At 39.6% G+C, this 22,323-nt stretch overlaps 1 protein-coding gene across 1 annotated transcript; it reads left to right on the top strand.

Annotated features, from left to right (window-relative positions):
* Window positions 1–17,810: 17,810 nt before the first annotated feature.
* LOC145982071 (protein GVQW3-like) lies at window positions 17,811–18,398 on the top strand. Its single transcript, XM_083115667.1, has one exon. The coding sequence runs from the start codon at window positions 17,811–17,813 to the stop codon at window positions 18,396–18,398; it is 588 nt and encodes a 195-aa protein (XP_082971793.1).
* The last annotated feature ends 3,925 nt before the right edge of the window (window positions 18,399–22,323 follow it).

The following is a 22,323-nucleotide window of genomic DNA, read 5'->3' as shown; positions in this document are numbered from 1 at the left end:
CTCCACTTCAGCGAATTCCTCATTAACCTCAAACGAAACTCAAATGCGGTTGCCTCTTAAGAATTTTGCTAGAGAGTGTGACAGACATCGCATATCTGACAGAAGTGCAGCTAAAATTACTAGTGCAGTTCTTCAAGATGTAGGTCTTATCAGTGATGCAGATGTTTCTAAAGTGATAGATGGGAGCAAGGTTAGAAGGGAAAGAAGTAAAGTCAGGAAAACAGCTGCTGATAGTTTGTATACTCTGACTGGATTGTATTTTGATGGCAGGAAGGACCAGAGAATTAATGAGAAGAGAGGAGTGAAGAATTATGGTCGCGTCGTAACAGAAGAGCATGTGACTTTAGTCCAGGAGCCAAATTCCAAGTATATAGGACACGTCACTGTATCACTATAAAAAATGAGATCTTGAGCTTCTGTGCTAGGAAGGAAATAAGTATGTACGATCTCTTTTCAGTTGGATGTGATGGTACAAATGTGAATACAGGAAACAAAGGAGGAGTTATTGTTTTACTCAAAAAAGAACTTGGTAGACCCCTCCAGTGGCTTATTTGTTTGCTGCATATAAATGAACTCCCACTGCGCCATCTTTTTCAGAAAATTGATGGATTCACAACGGGTCCAAAAGATTTTTCTGGAGAAATAGGAAAAGCTCTACAAACTTGCGAAAAACAACCTCTTGTGCAATTCGATCCAATAAATGTTCCTTCTTCTTGTAAGCTTGTTGGGAATTTTGACTTTGAAGACTTAAGTACTGATCAGAGGTATCTCTATAATTGGTGTATTAGTGTAAGAAATGAAAACTGCAGTGAAGAATTAGCGAATCGCAAACCAGGCCCATTAAACCATTGTAGGTGGCTAACAACCAGTGCAAGACTGCTAAGGTTGTATGTATCGACTGATAAACCCTCAAATAATTTGACAACTCTTGTGACCTTTGTGGTGATTGTGTATATATATACTCCAGTGCAAGGAGATGGATTTATCTTTTCAACTATCAAGTCAAGAGCATTGATGAAAACATTTCACACTAAGAAAGAATATAAGTTGTAAAAGTAATTAGTATTACGATATTGGGCTATATGTAAATGTAAAAGTTTAACATTGTTACATATTTTGGGTACTAATGGGTACTTGGGTAGTTTATTTTATGTATTTCGGTAGCACAACTTTATGGTTGTATTCAAATATCTATTTTTTGCACTTGTTTACTTAGGAAACAGGGTATTCTGTGTTTCAGTTCAGGAAAATAAATAAAAAGTTATAATTTTCGGTGAGTAAATGCTGATTTTCAATATGAAATCTTCAGTGACCCTGGGGCACCACTAAAAATTAAATATTTTTTCTGAAATAATTAGGGTTAATTGACTGTATAATAACACAGCTTTTCCCACTACAGGAATCTTCATTTTTTGAAAAAAAAAATTGCCCTATATTTTCACTCCACCTTACTGTACAAGTCATGGACACTTCTTGGATGTAACAATTCCATTAACTATGAATGGAATTGTTACAACCCAGAACTTGATTGATTGATTAACTGATTTCCTTTATTTTACTTCGCTTTTTGTGTCACTTTTGGCTAATTTGAGAAGATGGAGATGAGAAATGATATGATGACATTGATGAATGGACACTCACAACATGCCCAGGCATGGATTCGAACCCAGGACCCCTGGCATCATAGCACGATGTTCTAACCACTCTGCTATGTACAACCCAGAATTGTCCGTGATGGTACCAAATACGAATTTACATAAAATTTTGATTTTCTTCTTTGTCTTTTTCTTAACTGTCATTTTTGAAAGATAAATTGTGTAATTTCACATCCATTAAGAGGTCTGTCATTCAAGAAAAACAATATCGATTTCATCTTTCTACCACAATTAGTTCCCTTGCTACAATTCATTTTGTATTGTGGCAAGTTTGAAAAACCCATACTTGAAAAGTTCCAGGATTACACATGGGAGAGGCTCAGTGGCGTGGCGTGACTTTTTCAAAAGTGTTACCGGTCATCAGAAGTTATCATCTCCACCCTAACCCCCCCAAAAAAACATGCCTTTGATCTGGATTTTTGTTCATTTCGTTCCTTTTTTTTTTTTAATCCGCTCAGTGATTTATTTAGCCACAATCACGTCTAGAAAGAACTACCACTCATGAGAGAGAGTTACCGCGAAAATCCAGTGAATAGTAGTCGAGCCTTGTCAACCATCTCTGTTTCTTTGCAAAGAGGTGGAAAGGGGAAGAATAACCACACATTCGGGTCAGTTTGACGTTTCTGTGGTGAGCAGACGACAGACTTCCCCTCCTCCAGTGGTGGAAGGGAAGTCCAGATGTACGTTCTACTGTTGCCAACTTAGTTTTTTGGAGCAAGGTTTGTCCAAATCACGAATCGCATCAAGTACTTATATTCTCGTCTATTACGTAAACGGTCTCAGATGCAGTTAAATCCAGCTTTGGCTTTGCAGTCTAGCTCTTGTTGCTTCAGAGAAATAGTATTACCGTTTTAGGCGGGATTTAGCTCTTTTCTGGAAATCGAATATGACAACACTTGCTGCTGATCCGGTATGTCGCAGCGGCAACAGGGCCCCTAAACAGGCATATGAATAACCTCCAGCACACTTGCCTCTAAGTCTTTCCCCACTGTTCCCTTACATTGGCGGGCGCCCTTTCCTCTTGTTGCCTTTTGAGGGTAGCCGAACGGCCTATCTCTTCGCTTTTGTCGGCTGCAGAAAAAATGTCCTCTGCAATATACACTCAACTGCAACGCTGTCGGTTAACTTATTTAACAATGTTGTTATTTTATTGAGAAAAAAACTTCTTTATTTCTTTAAATTTTTCTGTTACCTGCGGTAACACCGGTTACATGCACGCCATGCCTATGGAGAGGCTAAAGTAGACTAAAGGTTATTACAAACTTTTATTACAATGGTATACATAACACACTTGTAATTTGGTCCAAAACACTGTTGGATATCATGTATGTAAGACAGGGGTGGCACCAGAAAATTTTGACCGGGTGAGCAGGAGACAAATATTGATAACTTAGGGTGGGCAGATATCAAATGTATGATTTTCACAAACATGTATTCTTTCACGCTATCCTGCATTCCCATGTATTTCTTTGGACTTTTCTCTTTGCTGTTGAATGTATTATTTATCTATTTCCACCATTTTCCTCTGCTTGTATTACCCCACCCATTTTCTCTCTCTCTCTCCCTCTCATACACACATACATGCGCGCACACGGGTAACATGTTCGCCAAATATTATGATTAAATTTCCCTCTATCCACTCCACTCCAATCTACGAAAGACTAGGAAGTGACTCTACGTCGTCATTTGCTTGGCTATCATTCCTGTCTTCCCTGTTTCATTCATTATATAACCTTCCTTATTTCTCTCATTGAAGTGTTCCTTCCCTTCATTATATCTCCCTGCTCATGCCTTTTAACTGCTCGCTGTGTTCTTCTGTTTGTAAGTGAATATTTTGTCCTATCCCATTTAATTAAGAAGGACTTTAACATAGACTATACTTAATTAGCTGATCAAAGAAGATTAGATTAATTGATTTGATGATTTGTTTAATTTGACTTTGGTTTTCTTCCACTTTTGACTAATCGCGACGATGAGGATGAATTGTGATAAGATGAAATAGATGAAAGGACAGTCACAAACACACATGGGCAGATCACAAAACAAGGTCCACAGAGGATTATACCGGATGTGAGTACAGACGCCAGAGCCTAGTTAGTCTGCAAATTACAGTCCAGAGTGTAACGTGGAAGAAAGGTTGACATTTAGGTGGCAGATTAGAGTATATTGATAATTTATGTGACAATTATGAAAAATATGGAAAAATTCTTTACTAATGGAAGAGAGACCAAAAGACTACAACAAGCAGTGGCGAAGCATCCTATGAGGCCAGGAGGCCGGGCCTACCCACACCATTACTCTTTTAAAGTTGTATTTACTTATTTCGTCAAAACATATGCAATGAAATGCAAAAGTTTGGAATTTTCATTTATGATAATTACAAAAAAAATTCTAACCCTGTCTAGTATACGAACTTTCCACGGAGTGAGGCATATTTGCTGGGGCCTCTTCTCTTCACATTCTGTTGTACTACAGCGCCTTGAATAACGTAGTGTGGAAAACGACCCAAGAAACTGGTTCCCCAGACGGATGAGAAACATAGATGGCAGTGCGATCAATGTCGGTGCTAATTTTCTTATGAAAGTAATGCGGCTTTGTTAGTTTTTGGAATATATTATGTAGATTTGTTTGTCTTGAAAGGAGGTACGTGAATTGATGGAAACAGTTATATTTGTGGAGTGATTTGCAGTCACGAAAATACATTAATTTGGAAAGAAAAGTAAAATAAAATTAATAAATAAATAGCATGCGTAACACAAGAAGAAACATCGCAAAGTGATTCCGGACGTCAGGTGTTGGATTGTGTACTAGAGTTTTATTTTTCTATGTTATTAGAATATAAATAGTATCCTGAGAGATATTTCATACCGAGGCGACAAACCACAAGTGTCGCTTGGAAGCGAGCAGTCCGTAATCAATGCAGCCTTTCGAACCGTAGGGACACAAGCTCTGACTGCACCGTTTCCTCAAGGAGATTTTACACCAAAGCGACACGCGACAAACGATACGAGGATTTCACACCAAAGCGACACGGGTCCTTCGGTCCAAGGCAACTTTCACACCGAAGCGACACATGTTGCTTGGAAACGAGCCAATCAAGAGCAACATTTCACATCGTAGCGGCATGACGGGAAGAACAGGCCAGCGTTCGGTTGGTGAAATCCTCAAGCGATAAGTGTCGCGTGCCCCTTGTCGCTTTGGTGCACAATCTCCCTAAAGCAAGACACTCATTGCATCGCGCATGCGCGAACACCAAACCACGGCAACATGTTGCAAGCTATTGAGGGAATGGCCCAGTTTGAGCGATGCACAAGCGACAAAGCGACACGTGTGACTTATCGTGTCGCCTAGATCTGTTGTTGTAATGTGCGGTTTTTCGTGTCGCCTATCTGTTGTTCGCACAATTAGCAGCGAACGCTTGCCAATAGACTGAAGGCACCATGTCGCTTGTCACTTAGTTGGGAACTCTCCCTGTAGCGCGTCGCTTCGGTCTGAGCACCCTTCTGTTAAGGAGCTTTCCGACCGAAGTAACAAGTAGCACGCGAATACGCCATATGAACGTGTCGTTTGCTGTTTGGACACTCATGTGCAATGAATGCTATTTTACAGTCTGGAAGTGTGTGTCACTAGTGTGACAGTGTGAAAATCCCGTGTCGCTTGTCCCATTGGTTTGAAAGTTTCCTTACACTCATGTCGCTGGCACTAAGAAAGTTTTGTGGGGTTCCCCTTGTCGTTTCATGGAATCATCATTATCATCATCGCCGCGATTAGTTTATAGCGGAAGAAAAGAGACAGTAAATATCAAAAATACAAATGCTTCAGTGTGTATATCTTTAAAAGAAATGATGATGATGATGATAATAATAATGAACCTAATTCATACAGAAAAATTTAGTTGCCAAGAGCATTCCACGCGTATTTTTTCTCCCGTATTATTAACGAAAGTATGACGATAACAGGACGTGGTCGACTGTCTAGAATGTTCGTTAATATCTTCGTGACCACTGTACCAAATATCATAGCAATTATCACATTCATAGAAATGCTTCATGTAAAAGAATCAGACGTTGCAGCGAAAACTCCATTTACTTCCATTATAAGCAGACGAATACCAAGCACCGGGTTCAACACCAGCGCCTCTAGCGGATCATTTTCGAGTGGAACCAGCCAGAGCGCGCAGAACTGTGCCGTTTTCCACACTACGTTATTCAAGGCGCTGTAGTTGTACGGTCGTATATGCGGGAAGCCTAATCTTACGAGTATGCTTATAACGTACTCCTGAGGCCGGCCTCGCGGTGTTACCCACTAGCACGAACAGAATGTCAGCAACACTGCATTTCCGCCAGGCTTGGAAATTTATGGTGTACCAGCATTTTTTATGAACATTAGCCTGTGTTCGTGCAGAGAGATTTCTATTTCATTGTACATTCTCCATATTTTGTACGAACTTAGGTTTTTCCTTACTTTCATCGACAAGAGTAAGTGAAATTGAAAATTACAGAGTACTGTAGTTCTGACTTCGTTTTCTGGTCAGAGTGCTGATGGTCTTGTCGATTCACCCAACACCGTAGCGTAAACAGAAAGTCTAAAGAACTTATATTTCTAAAGTAAGTCTTCATACCAATTTATGTAAATTAAAATGCTAGTTACGCCTTATATTTACAAAGTAGTTTTACTTTCACTGGAAAGAGAATAATTTATTTTTATCATGAACGGGGATTCCCTCGCTTTTCTGTTCCCTCTCTGTGAAAACTTGCTTCCTGCTCAGGACGCTACAAGGGAGCGTGACTCGGAGCGCGAGGTTCGTGGCGGTAGAGTTTTGTTTGTGATTCGTGTCATGTGCAGCGATCAGATTTATGCAAGGAAGTGCTGGACTAAAATGCAAGAACAATTGAGTTCTTAATTGAGTGAAGATGTAATCATCGGTAAGGTAGGACCCACTTTTGGTCTTTCATGTTTCCTTCTTATAAGAATAACTTCTAAAATGTTTTCAACTCTATTTTCCTTTGCAAGTAGCAGTGGCAAGTGACAGCAATTTTTTTTAAAAAAATTAAAAGTTGTTGAAACGTTATTTACTGTTGTCGAATAGATATTACAAGCAGACATTTTTTTATGCAGCCGATACAAGCGAAGAGGTAGGCAGTTTCGTTTACCCTGGAGGGATAACAAGAGAAGAGGGCGGTTAATGAGAGTACAATGTAAGGGAAGTATTTTTTTGTGTTTAGGGCAAAGAGTGTTGTGGGGTTATCGCGGGGTCTGTTTCAGGTCTGGCGGAACAGGCCAGTGTTGTCACTTTGGATTGGCAGAAAAGAGCTAAATTGAGCCTAAAAATTGGGATTCTATTCTCTCAAGCAACTATATTTATTATAACCTGTTTATATGTTACATAGTAACCTTTCGTGTTGTCATCATAGAAGGGTCCCAAACAAGGATCCTATGTTCTATTATCACGTAAGGGTGGATAGAACAAAATAGGATGCGAAGTATTCACACTGAATGAGATAGGTCACCTTTACATATGTTTTTTCTTGAAAGTCCCGTAGTGGTCATCCTAACACGTTACGAAGCCAGGTGACCTAATTGTGGTCATGTCAATGTTTCCTGATCCTCTTGATTTCATTCTCCATATATTCTCATCGTCACGATTAATATAGAGCACCAGGCACGTATCCAGGAATTTCTTTCGGGGGGCTCAACACCATTTTTTTAAGGGGTATATAGTAAGAACCTCACAATTGTTTTTAAGACCAGTGGTGGCAATTGGGTTCCAAAAAGGGGGGGGGGGGGTGCGGAGGACGTTGCAAGGAAAGTTTATTTTCTCTTGGTAGCCAAGGCTTAACATTAAGAGCCCGTATCAGCGTCACTCGAAAAAAGCACCGGACAGATGTCAAACTTTCTTCCTAGTCTTACCAATATTGATTCCATTTCCCCCTTCGAACGCAAATCCATTGCATGGTAGACCGTTTGAGACTTTACTGGTGGGAGGGTTGCTTTGTCGAAAGAAACAGAAGACAAGGTTCCCTGTCCGCTACTCACCCCCCTCCCCCCCCGCTGGAAGGTCAGGCTCTGACCATAAAAGACCTTTCTTTTGAGCCCGCACGTTTATAACTCCGAGCCGAGAGGGTTTCTGTGACAGGACAACACTTTTTCCGAGTGTCTGAAAGAAGAAAAACACACATTGACGAACATCGCAATACAACTTACATGTAATAGAGCCAAAGACTATTTAGGGGAGTCCGAATCTTCCGCGAGAGACTTACGAAGTACTAAAATTAAATTATGTAAATATGCTTGTTTTGTTTAGCATCTGTCGTATAATCGAGAGAGGTGTATTTCCGTCAAACTTATTGTAAGGGAAGGATTACATTGCGGTCATACAACTTTGGATGACTGTATCAAAGAAGATTTATACACACCACTACCTAAGTAATATGCTTAAATATTAAATTAAGAGCTTTACTTTTCGTCAAATGGATCTAACATCCTTTTTCGTTATTCAATAAATATTCAATTCCTTATCTGTTTCACAATCACCTTGCCAGATCAGTTGTTTTTATACAAATTGAAGCGATCTTAACTATTCATGAGCTAGATAATGAATACGTGCTGTTATATTCCTATTCTTATGCCATCTTTTCCCATTCATGTGATAACAATATTAATTAATATTTTAATATTATTAATTTAATATTACGGTTATTTTAACTTGTTTTTATTATTAGAAGAAGGTACCAACATCATAGGCGTACGCAGACCCTCTGATAAGGGGGAAGGGGGCAAAAACCTTGAAAATTAAGTCAGATCGGCAAAGAAAAACCTCATTTCATCTCACTGTTTTACTTTTTTGCATTGATGTGATATATATATATGTGTGTGTGTTCGCGCGCGCGAGTGTGTATATTATATATATATATATATACCTAGGTATTAACATATTATTTAAATACATTACGTAATCTATTCATCCGCCCCTTAACAAACCAACAGCAAAAATTATATAGACTGTCTCTGAAATGTGAGCGCTCGTTTTCCTCCAAACCAAACTGTTATAGCAAAAACTGTCTGAATTACTTATTCGTTCTTACTTTCTTTCTGGTAAGTTACAATGTATTGGAGAAAAGAAAATGCGAGCGAAGCGAGCAAGAAAATTTTTCGATCCAAATTTTTGAAAGTTGAAAACAGTATTGATTTAATAGGGCGCAAAAAAATTCATGGGACGGCATCGCATTCTCTTTTACAATTTTTCTCAATCAGATTGTTCGGCGCCCAGGGCCAACTCCCGCTACTTCCTAGCTACGGCTCGGAAGTTGACAAGACTGCAAGAAAAGCAGGTACCCCGAGCGAAGCGAGAAATAAAATTTTACGAAATGTATTTTTATTTGTATAAAATTTAAAGTCCAGGGGACAATTGTCCCTCTGTAACCCCCTGCAAGTGATCCTGACCGTCTGGAAGAAATAATGCAAGATGGACGTGGAAAACTAATTCCGTCTTGAGTATCCTTTTGTCCTGCTACTAGCAGATTCTGCTAGTCTTGCTTTCTTTAACTGCAATGATTTCCGTCTAAGGTTGGAAAAAGGCATAAGGCAATGCCCCCCCTGTCCCATTGTGGTTGCGCCATTTCCTTTTAGAGTATAATATTGTTTAATAACAGCGACAATATTGCTCTCCACTAAATTTCTAGGTGAAAGTATAATAATATAGGGGCATGGAACGTCTGGAAGGGGGGCAAGGATGACCACACCTCGAAAACGAAGGTCAACCTAAAAGTATATATTTCACAAGTATAATTAGATTTGAGTCATAGTAATTTACATTAATTATTATGTAATGGGGACGCAGGAATGCGATAATTTCAAATTCAAGTGGTGTTTTTTGAGGGGACAGCACTAGTATCGGGGTAATATGCCCCATGAAAAAAATACCTTTCTTGTCCCTTTGTGGAAAAATCTGAGAACGTCCGTGATTAGGGGGCAATATCCCCCCGCCCGTGGGCACGCCTCTGACCAACATATATGGAATAGTTTATAACATCGAGTAGCAGGATATCTCTCCTGTATGGTGCTGTAAACTAGGGAAATTATGACGATGTTTTGTAGTAGTGCATAGCTATTCAGCCTGTTGCGACACATGTGCAGAACAGGCGGAAGACATTCTTTTGTGTTTTCTGCAGTTGGTGGATTATCCTAGGTGAGATGATTTTGATGTTCTTTCTTTTCTTAACGTAATAAAAACGTGTCTTCCAACCTAAGGCGTCGTGCTTTGTGCTCCGCCTGAGGATGAATTATATGATGAAACTGATGAACGGACACTCACAAAGAGCATCCATGCCGGGATTCGAACTCCCGGATGTGCTAACCACTCCATCACAGAGGCCAGTGCTAATGCACATGAATATCAATCCAAGTTAGCCATTTGGAATCATTGGGAAAGTCGTGTAGTTAGTAAAATGTGTACTTTTAGCATTTTTGATACAATTAAAACTATTTACAGCCAATGCATATTACTCATATTGAACCGGAACGACGAATTTGTGAATTTACTACAGCACTTTTCAAACATCCGCAGATAAGGCTAATACAGTTTCTTGTTCATATCTATCATAGTTATCCTGAAATACACGTATGTCAGTTTTCACGCAGCTTACTAGTTTCCAGATATGCTTGATTCTGTTAACTGTACACGCCTCTTGTTCATAGTTACGAAATATCTCTCCGGATCCGAGCATGCATGTGAAAAAGAACGAATCACTCCGCCACGGGGGGCAGCTTTTCTGATTGTAGTTTCTCATTCGAGTATTTGCAATGAACATAATTGTCAGCGATGTTTTCTCAATCCTTTCATCGTTACATCGTTCTTGAAAACATCCGAGAGGCAAAAATACGACATTAAGGAATTAAAACACTAAAGAAACTAACTAACTCTTAAATGTTAATAATTAGAAAGATTATAAGTGAACCTTCCCGCCTCGGTTAGCGGTAATAATGATGCTTTGTAATCGACGGTCACGAGTTCGATCCACGGTTAGGGACATTTAATTAAGTGGCTCGGATTCCACTATAGGCTGTAGGTTTTGTCCCGATTAGCCTTTGTGCAACTAAACATTGCAATTTAGTGCAAAAATCAGCAAGCTTGGGCAGTTTTATTCCTTGCAAGCCTAGGTCTTCATGTTAATAAATTATTATTTATGACGTTGGAAAATAATTTATGCCGAGTGGCCAATTTCTATTCCATGGAGAAGAATCAGATGTGAAACATATATAAAACTATTGGTATTTATTTTCACTACTAATCAAATCTGCCCAGTGCGAGAGCTGCAACTGTATCCATTGATTTATGTCAATGATATTGATAGTCAATGCTTTTGTCTCCTAGTGTAGGTGAATTTGCACTGAAAATATGTTTGTTCTCTCAGTGTTACCTTCACAATACAATTGGTAACATCCTCCACCTTATAAAAATTCATTTTTAACACTCGTTCCAAAAATAGTGACATGATTTACATAGGATAATAATTGTTATCATTTAACTTCGTAGGCATCGTATTATCATCGTTTGACCCTCCAACAACCAAACAGCAATCCCACAGCCACTGAACACATCCACCTACCAGATAGGCAGCAGAGTATCTGTAATTTTTTTTTGGCAAGTTTGGAGACTTGTGATTTAACAATTACTTAGTACGTATTAAATAATCAATGTCCGTTGTTGATCCATGCAGATCTGCAGCTGCCACCTCCAACCACGATTATACGTACAACACGTTGTAATAATCTTGCGTTCTTATAAAAGCAGGAAATGTACTTGAACATAGCAATGGCCTTGCCCTAAGGGAAGTTTTATAATGGAAAATATTACGTAAGATAGCTTCTACTTCTTTAATTTACGATCGAAAGGCGTCTACCGTACTATAAAAATCTGGGGGCTACAGGGAGCTTAGATATGTTGTTGGGGTTTCATCCCCCCCTAACCTCCTTGTAGCTCCGTCCCTGGCTGTATGTATTTCGTCCAATGAGTACAAGCTAGCAAAACTGTGAATTTCAACAAGTTTGTAGATAATTCTGCAGCTGTTCATAAAAACAGACGTATTTTATTAGTTTCTTGCTGTGGTTCATTTTCCCATTTCAGCAAAAAAGTATTCACACTCTTTGCATACGGTGAGTAAATGGGGGGGAAGGGAGAAGTTCCCCCTTAATAGCCTCACTTAGAAATTTAGTGCAGAAGAATATAATAACAGTTCTTAAACAACATTATGCTTTTATAGAAATAAAAGTAAATACTATTTTCAAACCTACGAAAGTTCCAAGTAACTACGTAAGGAAAGGGTAGTGTATTACTTCCTATGTAATTGGACTCTCCCACTAGCAAATTTCTTATTAACACCTCCACATATTTTATTCTTTAGTTGTATTATCTGTATGTGTCTGCAGAATAAATTGCCCATATATTGCACATGAATAAATTATGTGTAGTTCTTTTGAATTTGCGGTACTAAACCACGTTTATAGGTACAATAGTCTTAGAACGGCAGAGATGGAAAATAAAGCGCCAGCAGAGAACAATGGTGCCACTGAAGTTGAAATTCATCTAATAAAGTGATTTTAGGTGGGTCGGGACACACACGACCCTGTTTTGTTCCCATCAATGTAATAAAAACAGTGAGATGGAATGAGGGCTTTATTTCGTCAGCTGAACTCTTATCAAGGCCCTTGCTCCCCATAATCGGAGGATCTGAGACAGAAATAGTGTTATTTGTCGTATATCCAGAAAGTTGATTGATTTGCTTTATTTTACTTCGCTTTTTGTGCCACTTTTGGCCAATTTGCGAAGATGGGGATGAGTGATGATATGATGAAATTGATGAATGGACACTCACAAACATCCGCGGCCAAACCGGAAATCGAACCCGGGACCCCTGGCGTTGTAGCGCGATGTGCTAACCACTCCCCCACAGTGGCCGGCCCCAGAAAGTTGAAAGTGAATGAAATTTCTATGGTGTGTTTTGTATGGTCATTATCAATAGTAAGTCTGTCATATTATTCAACTAAATAATGTCTTTGGAAAAGAAAAAACAACATATAATTAATGTATTTTATTTTACATAAGACCTATGCCTAAAAGTATTTTTGTATATGATGACACAGAACTATCTTATGTTCTGACTGTAAAATATATATATATATGTGTGTGTGTGTGTGTTTGTGTGTGTGTGTGTGTGGGTGTGTGTGTGTGTGTGTGTGTGTGTGTGTGTGTGTATGTGTGTGTGTGTGTGTAATTGGTGATAAAATAACGCAGTAAAGTATTAAGTAAATATATTTTATCCCCCTACTTACAAATCATGAAAGGAGCCAAATTCGAAATTAAGTTGAACGGATGTTCAAAATGTTTAAAAATAGCACTATTTCCATAACAGATCATCAAGTATTTTTTACCATTGACCCTCAGAAATATCTCAAACTGGCAATGAACGTTCATTGAACTTATTTATGATCGACAGCTAAAAAGTCATTCATTTGCGTGGCTTGTTGATAATCCACCACCAGATAGAATTTACACAATATTTACCTAAAAACTTTGAGTAAAGTCACCTTCCCCCTAAAAAAAATCCCTTGGTAATGGACTTTCGTGTTCTCACAAAAAAAAAAGTTATAATTTGGCACAATTTTTCTTTTGCAGGCAAACCTTTTGTAAAGGTGTACTTGAGTCTGTGCAACCAGCCCTTCCCATTTGTGAACAATATACTGGGGAAATCCCCCGTTCTTCACTGTTGTCATTGCACTACAACCCCATCGTGATTTAGTATTAGGATATAGCGTAGTGAAGAACTGTTTACAAGCATCGCCCAAACCATTGATTCTTCCCCAAAACCTTTCCCTGCATTCTTTTTTCTTTTCCTAGCTCTCAGCATGCGGTTTTCTTACAAGACCGGCCGACTGTGAAAGAAAAAAGGGCCGTGGAGGATTGTGGAAGGGGGGGGGGGGGCGGGGTTGAGCGCGAGCGGTACAGAGGGGGAAACGGCTTGCGCGACCAGCTTAGAAAAGTGGAAGTTAAAATTTACATACATTGCTCTGTACGTCGACAAACTACAGACATTCTAAAGAAAATTATGTAAGATCAGTTTCATTTCTTTGCTGTAGAAGAACAGTTGAAGCTTTCTTGCGCTTTAAAATGTTGATTTAAGTTATTACATACAATTGGCGAGCAAGTGAATTTTACGAAATTGAGATCAGGAAAACTACGTAATAAATAATATATTTAAAAAAAGGCTGCGCGACATAACTAACTTCATATTTGATCTTTAACTTTAACTTTTAAAATTTAAATGCCACACACTTGACTGTTCGAGCACAGAAGGTCGACGCAAGAACCTATTTTTTAGGTATCGTCACCAGCGGTGATACGGGCTCTTAAGCTTCTACTGTTCTTCTACAGCAAAGAAATGAAACTGATCTTATATAATTTACTTTAGAATGTCTGTAGTTTGTCGACGTACAGAGCAATGTATGTAAATTTTAACTTCGACTTTTCTAAGCTGGTCGCGCTAGCCGTTTCCCCCTCGGTACCGCTCGCGCCCCTCATGAACCCCCTCCTCTCCCCGTTCCTTTTTTCTTTCACAATCGGCCAGTCTTCCTCAAGTGGCAAGAAAACCGCATGCTGAGAGCTAGGAAAAGAAAAAAGAAGGCAGGGAAAGGTTTTGGGGGAGAATCAATGGTTTGGGCGATGCTTGTAAACAGTTCTTCACTACGCGATATCCTCATACTAAATCACGATGGGGTTGTAGTGCAATGACAACAGTGAAGGACGGTGGATTTCCCCAGTATATTGTTCACAAATGGGAAGGGCTGATTGCACAGACTGAAGTACACCTTTACAAAAGGTTTGCCCGCGAAAGAAAAATTGTGCCAAATTATAACTTTTTTTTTTGTGAGAACACGAAAGTCCATTACCAAGGGATTTTTTTTAGGGTGAAGGTGACTTTACCCAAAGTTTTTAGGTAAATATTGTGTAAATTCTATCTGGTGGTGGATTATCATCCAGTCATGCAAATGAATGAATTTTTAGCTGTCGATCATAAATAAGTTCAATGAACGTTCATTGTAAGTTTGAGATATTCCTGAGGGTCAATGGTAAAAAATACTTGATGATCTGTTATGGAAATAGTGATATTTTTAAAAATTTTGAACGTCCGTTCAATTTAATTTCGAATTTGACTCCTTTCATGATTTGTAAGTAGGGGGATAAAATATATTTACTTAATACTTTACTGCGTTATTTTATCACCAATTACATATATATATTACAGTCATAAATCACAACATAAGATAGTTCTGTGCCATCATATACAAAAATACTTTTAGGCATAGGTCTTATGTAAAATAAAATACATTAATTATTTGTTGTTTTTTCTTTTCCAAAGACATTATTTAGTGGAATAATATGACAGACTTACTATTGATAATGACCATACAAAACACACCATAAAAATTTCATTCACTTTCAACTTTCTGGGGCCGGCCACCGTGGGGGAGTGGTTAGCACATCGCGCTACGACGCCAGGGGTCCCGGGTTCGATTTCCGGCTTGGCCGCGGATGTTTGTGAGTGTCCATTCATCAATTTCATCATATCATCACTCATCCCCATCTTCGCAAATTGGCCAAAAGTGGCACAAAAAGCGAAGTAAAATAAAGCAAATCAATCAACTTTCTGGATATACGACAAATAACACTATTTCTGTCTCAGATCCTCCGATTATGGGGAGCAAGGGCCTTGATAAGAGTTCAGCTGACGAAATAAAGCCCTCATTCCATCTCACTGTTTTTATTACATTGATGGGAACAAAACAGGGTCGTGTGTGTCCCGACCCACCTAAAATCACTTTATTAGATGAATTTCAACTTCAGTGGCACCATTGTTCTCTGCTGGCGCTTTATTTTCCATCTCTGCCGTTCAAAGACTATTGTACCTATAAACGTGGTTTAGTACCGCAAATTCAAAAGAACTACACATAATTTATTCATGTGCAATATATGGGCAATTTATTCTGCAGACACATACAGATAATACAACTAAAGAATGAAATATGTGGAGGTGTTAATAAGAAATTTGCTAGTGGGAGAGTCCAATTACATAGGAAGTAATTCAGTACCCTTTCCTTACGTAGTTACTTGGAACTTTCGTAGGTTTGAAAATAGTATTTACTTTTATTTCTATAAAAGCATAATGTTGTTTAAGAACGGTTATTAGATTCCTCTGCACTAAATTTCTAAGTGAGACTATTAAGGGGGAACTTCTTCCTTCCCCCACATTTACTCACCGTATGCAAAGAGTGTGAATACTCTTTTGCTGAAATGGGAAAGTGAACCACAGCAAGAAACTAATAAAATACGTCTGTTTTTATGAACAGCTGCAGAATTATCTACAAACTTGTTGAAATTCACAGTTTTGCTAGCTTGTACTCATTGGACGAAATACATACAGCCAGGGACGGCGCTACAAGGAGGTTAGGGGGGATGAAAACCCAAAAACAGATCTAAGCTCCCTGTAGCCCCCAGATTTTTATAGTACGGTAGACGCCTTGCGATCGAAAATTAACTTCCCTTAGGGCAAGGCCATTGCAATGTTCAAGTACATTTCCTGCTTTTATAAGATCGCAAGATTATTACAACGTGTTGTACGTAAAATCGTGGTTGGAGGTGGCAGCTGCAGATCTGCATGGATCAACAACGTACCAAAGGCTCCCCTCTACCAACCTACCACACACAAACATAAACACAAACATACCCTCTACGCTCTATTTATAATATGTGTGTGTGTTTGTGTGTCTGTATGTATATTATATTGCATGTGTGTGTGTGAAGTTCTTGATCTCATGTTGACAAAGTCACATCTAAGAGCCTAGAGGGTGATTCAAAAGTCCCTCAACAACTCATATATAAACACATTGGTGTGTTCCAAGTGGACGTCATGGCACGGTGCTATATGCACAGGGAACTTTAACTTTACCTTTACCCAGTGGCGGCGATTGGGTCCCAAAACCGTGGGGGGCGGGAACAGTATATTTCCCATTGTAGATACTGTACGGTTTAGCATAGTGGGGGACAAAAGTGGCGAAAAGTGGGAGCCGACTGTCTCCCTCGCCGCCACTGCCGTTACCTGTATATCTTGTATTCGTTTCTGAACCCCTGAGTAATTAAGTTTAGTTTTTAAATACGCATATACAAACCCTATACTATGTCAATCACTGAGGGCCTTCTAGAGACTTACTTGTCTCTGCCCCCACCCCCGCACTGCGGGGTCTTGCGGCTTGTAGATCCGGCAGTGCTCGTTTCTGTGTTCTTCCCCTGTTCTTGTATTCGTGTATTTAAATTATTTTTGTATGAGATCCATATCTCAGTGCCAGTGATGATGATGATGTATTATTGTCCTGTAAACACATTTCCAAATTATCTCATGAAAACTGAAAATTCTGATTTTTTTACCATGCATTTCCGTCCGAAGTTAAAAAAAAAAAGAGCAAATGCTGTCGAAAAGACAACTTTGAGGTTACTAACTCGAGAATTTGTTCTGCACATTTTTCTACCAGAATGTTATGAAGTCTGAATTACTAGGAATTATCACACTTACACATCAGCAGGTCAGTGTTCGCGCAAGACGTGTGAAGTAGAGATGGCCAAATCCAGATATTTTTTTTTTTACTATTCGGGAATCCGATGGAAAAATGAGAGAATCCGGATTTCGGAGGTAATCTCCCCATTTCGGAGACAATCCGGATTTCGCTACAACCATAACTTACGTAGAATTTTCAGTGAAAAATGCAGGCTCAACGAGGACTCGAACCCAAGGATGAAAGGATGGAGAGAACATCGCTGACAATTATACGATTGCCAGCAGGCAGGGTTTCGGAGCTAGGTCGCGGTGGTACTAAAGGAGCCCTCCGGAGCGGAGTGATTCAGTTCTTTTTCACGTGCATGCTCGGATCCGGAGAGATACGAGGGGGTATCCAAAAGTTTTAATTATAATAAAGAAGTTATAGAGATATTTACATGAAACTTTTTGTGCATAATCAGTGTCATTGCCATTCATACTTGTGCAAATATCAAATCTTTGTCTAACGTAGTTTTCTTTCCAAAGGCTGTAGAAGACATCAATCTGCATGATGAACAAAATTGAAGCCCGAAGTGTCATAAAGTTCCTCCATTTGAAGGGCAACAACGCACGCCAAATCCACGACGAAATGAAAGCTGTGTGTGGGGATGAAAGCCCATCATATGACACGGTTGTGAGGTGGAAGAGGACCTTTCAAAGTAGTCACATGTCCCTGACAGACGAGCCACGAGCGGGTAGACCCTCAATCAAGGATGATCTTGCCATGGTGAAGAAAGTGGAGGCCGTCATCCTCGACGACAGAAGATCGACCATGGAAAGGGTGATGGCGGAGACTGGACTAAGTTACGGAAGTGCGTGGAGGATTATTCATGAGGAACTGCACATGAATAAGGTGTCTGCACGCTGGGTACCTCGCTTGTTGACACCTCTTCAAAAGCAAACTCGCCACGACTTTTCCCAGCAGAATTTGACTCTGTTGGAGCGGAATGAAGACGATTTTCTTGCTTGTCTCGTCACTATGGACGAGTGCTGGGTATACCTCTACGATCCGGAGACCAAAGAAATGAGCAAGGAGTGGAAACATCCATCCTCCCCCCTCCCAAGAAGGCGAAGGTCCAGAAATCTGCCGGGAAGGTGATGCGGTCCGTTTTTTGGGATAGCCGCGGGGTAATCTTAACAGATTACCTTCCGAAGGGCGAGACCCTCAGCGTGATGCATTGAAACAAAAACGTCGTGGCATGATCAGCAAAGGCGTCCGTCTCCTGACCGACAATGCGCGCGTCCATACGGCCCACCGGTTAGGCTATGAACTTTTGCAGCATCCACCTTATTCGCCTGATCTTGCGCCAAGCGACTTCTTCCTCTTTCCCGAGATGAAGAAATCACTTCGGGGTCGGTGATTTGACGACAGAGAGGATGTCATTTTCGAAGTGGAACAGTGGTTTTCGAGCAAAGCGGAGGACTTCTACAAAGAGGGCTTAAAACAGGTGAAGAAACGCTGGCAAAAATGTGTGACTCTGCAGGGAGACTACGTGACTGCAAGTGACTATTGTATGTTTTTTATTTCATGGTGATAATTAAAACTTTTGGATACCCCCTCGTAGTTCGCAACTATGAATAATAGGAGTGTACAGTTAACAGAATCAAGCATATCTGGAAACTAGTAAGCTGCGTGAAAACTGACATACGTGTATTTCAGGATAACTATGATAGATATGAACAAGAAACTGTATTAGCCTTATCTGCGGATGTTTGAAAAGTGCTGTAGTAAATTCACAAATTCGTCGTTCCGGTTCAATATGAGTAATATGCATTGGCTGTAAATAGTTTTAATTGTATCAAAAATGCTAAAAGTACACATTTTACTAACTACACGACTTTCCCAATGATTCCAAATGACTAACTTGGAGTGATATTCATGTGCATTAGCACTGGCCTCTGTGATGGAGTGGTTAGCACATCCGGGAGTTCGAATCCCGGCATGGATGCTCTTTGTGAGTGTCCGTTCATCAGTTTCATCATATAATTCATCCTCAGGCGGAGCACAAAGCACGACGCCTTAGGTTGGAAGACACGTTTTTATTACGTTAAGAAAAGAAAGAACATCAAAATCATCTCACCTAGGATAATCCACCAACTGCAGAAAACACAAAAGAATGTCTTCCGCCTGTTCTGCACATGTGTCGCAACAGGCTGAATAGCTATGCACTACTACAAAACATCGTCATAATTTCCCTAGTTTACAGCACCATACAGGAGAGATATCCTGCTACTCGATGTTATAAACTATTCCATATATGTTGGTCAGAGGCGTGCCCACGGGCGGGGGGATATTGCCCCCTAATCACGGACGTTCTCAGATTTTTCCACAAAGGGACAAGAAAGGTATTTTTTTCATGGGGCATATTACCCCGATACTAGTGCTGTCCCCTCTAAAAACACCACTTGAATTTGAAATTACCGCATTCCTGCGTCCCCATTACATAATAATTAATGTAAATTACTATGACTCAAATCTAATTATACTTGTGAAATATATACTTTTAGGTTGACCTTCGTTTTCGAGGTGTGGTCATCCTTGCCCCCCTTCCAGACGTTCCATGCCCCTATATTATTATACTTTCACCTAGAAATTTAGTGGAGAGCAATATTGTCGCTGTTATTAAACAATATTATACTCTAAAAGGAAATGGCGCAACCACAATGGGACAGGGGGGGCATTGCCTTATGCCTTTTTCCAACCTTAGACGGAAATCATTGCAGTTAAAGAAAGCAAGACTAGCAGAATCTGCTAGTAGCAGGACAAAAGGATACTCAAGACGGAATTAGTTTTCACGTCCATCTTGCATTATTTCTTCCAGTCGGTCAGGATCACTTGCAGGGGGTTACAAAGGGACAATTGTCCCCTCGACTTTAAATTTTATACAAATAAAAATACATTTCGTAAAATTTTCTTCCTCGCTTCGCTCGGGGTACCTGCTTTTCTTGCAGTCTTGTCAACTTCCGAGCCGTAGCTAGGAAGTAGCGGGAGTTGGCCCTGGGCGCCGAACAATCTGATTGAGAAAAATTGTAAAAGAGAATACCATGCCGTCCCATGAAATTTTTTGCGCCCTATTAAATCAATACTGTTTTCAACTTTCAAAAATTTGGATCGAAAAATTTTCTTGCTCGCTTCGCTCGCATTTTCTTTTCTCCAATACATTGTAACTTACCAGAAAGAAAGTAAGAACGAATAAGTAATTCAGACAGTTTTTGCTATAACAGTTTGGTTTGGAGGAAAACGAGCGCTCACATTTCAGAGACAGTCTATATAATTTTTGCTGTTGGTTTGTTAAGGGGCGGATGAATAGATTACGTAATGTATTTAAATAATATGTTAATACCTAGGTATATATATATATATATATATATATATATAATATACACACTCGCGCGCGCGAACACACACACATATATATATCACATCAATGCAAAAAAGTAAAACAGTGAGATGAAATGAGGTTTTTCTTTGCCGATCTGACTTAATTTTCAAGGTCACCTCTAATAATAAAAACAAGTTAAAATAACCGTAATATTAAATTAATAATATTAAAATATTAATTAATATTGTTATCACATGAATGGGAAAAGATGGCATAAGAATAGGATTATAACAGCACGTATTCATTATCTAGCTCATGAATAGTTCAGATCGCTTCAATTTCTATAAAAACAACTGACCTGGCAAGGTGATTGTGAAACAGATAAGGAATTGAATATTGTTTGAATAACGAAAAAGGATGTTAGATCCATTTGACGAAATGAAAAGCTCTTAATTTAATATTTAATCATATTACTTAAGTAGTGGTGTGCATAAATCTTATTTGATACAGTCATCCAAAGTTGTTTGACCCCAATGTAATCCTTCCCTTAGAATATGTTTGACGGAAATACACGTCTCTCGATTATACGACAGATGCTAAACAAAACAAGCATATTTACATTATTTAATTTTAGTACTTCGTAAGTCTCTCGTAGAAGATTCGGACTCCCTGGACACCCCGCCTCCCCTAAATAGTCCTTGGCTCTATTACATGTAAGTTGTATTGCGATGTTCGTCAATGTGTGTTTTTCTCGTCTATGGTTTTCCTTCTTTCAGACACTCGGAAAAAGTTTTGTCTTGTAACAGGAAACCTGTTATGGTCAGACTCTTGAGCGGGGGGAAAGTAGCGGACAGGGAACCTTGTGGTCTGCTTCTTTCGACAGAGCAACCCCTCCCTCCAGCAAAGGTCTCCCATGCAATGGATTTGCCTTCGAAGGGGGAAATGGAATCAATATTGGTGAGACTAGGAAGAATAAATGACATCTGTCCGCTGCTTTTTTCGAGCGACGCTGATACGGGCTCTTAAGAGGTCATAATGTTGAGGCAAAAAAATAAAAAATGGGGAGCAACTATCCCTTAAATCGTTGCCACTGTAAGGCTATCATTTTAATCAGAACGTGAAATCGGAACATTTTTTACCACTCGATTCCTCTGTTTTCATGCATTAATATTGTGTGCCGGAACCATCTCAGTATGTGGGTTTGTCCATTTCTTCTCATCAGGCATAAAAACATGTGTGGTGTCTTTGAGTGTTTTTAAGAAGCTGTTACACATGCACGGGATGGACAATCCACTCGACAACGCGAGATTCAAATTGTGGGCTGCGAACTGGACGCAGACAGCTCTCGAATATTTCTCTCTGATTCGAACCTGAACACCACTAATGTGTCTTGTCCTCCCATGTTTGCAGCTCTTATAAAAGCCGAAAACCACCAAATTGTTCAGATTCAGGCCTTAGCACTCACAAGTGTTCAAAAATGTCTGCGACAGCTTCCGCTGTCTTGTCATATATCGGCACGAAATAAAGGAAGTCTTCTCGAATACAGGTGGATCACAAAACAATTAATGCACAGTGAAACCCTTCCTTTCCCAACACATCTAATTTTTCGTCTCCCAGTATGTTGAAATGCTTACTCATTTATCTCCAGTGACGTGCCCAAGAGAGGTTTGGTGACGTAATAACCCCATTTGACCCAGTATT

Source organism: Lepisma saccharinum, chromosome 2 (assembly GCF_977018435.1).
Source record: "Lepisma saccharinum chromosome 2, izLepSacc3.1, whole genome shotgun sequence".
Taxonomy (NCBI): domain Eukaryota; kingdom Metazoa; phylum Arthropoda; class Insecta; order Zygentoma; family Lepismatidae; genus Lepisma; species Lepisma saccharinum.
Note: the sequence above shows the minus strand (reverse complement) of the source record. Positions and strands in the feature narration are given on the sequence as shown.

Bases quoted from the DNA above. Each gene is read 5' to 3' on its own strand.
- LOC145982071 (XM_083115667.1), top strand. From the start codon at position 17,811: ATGAACAAAATTGAAGCCCGAAGTGTCATAAAGTTCCTCCATTTGAAG.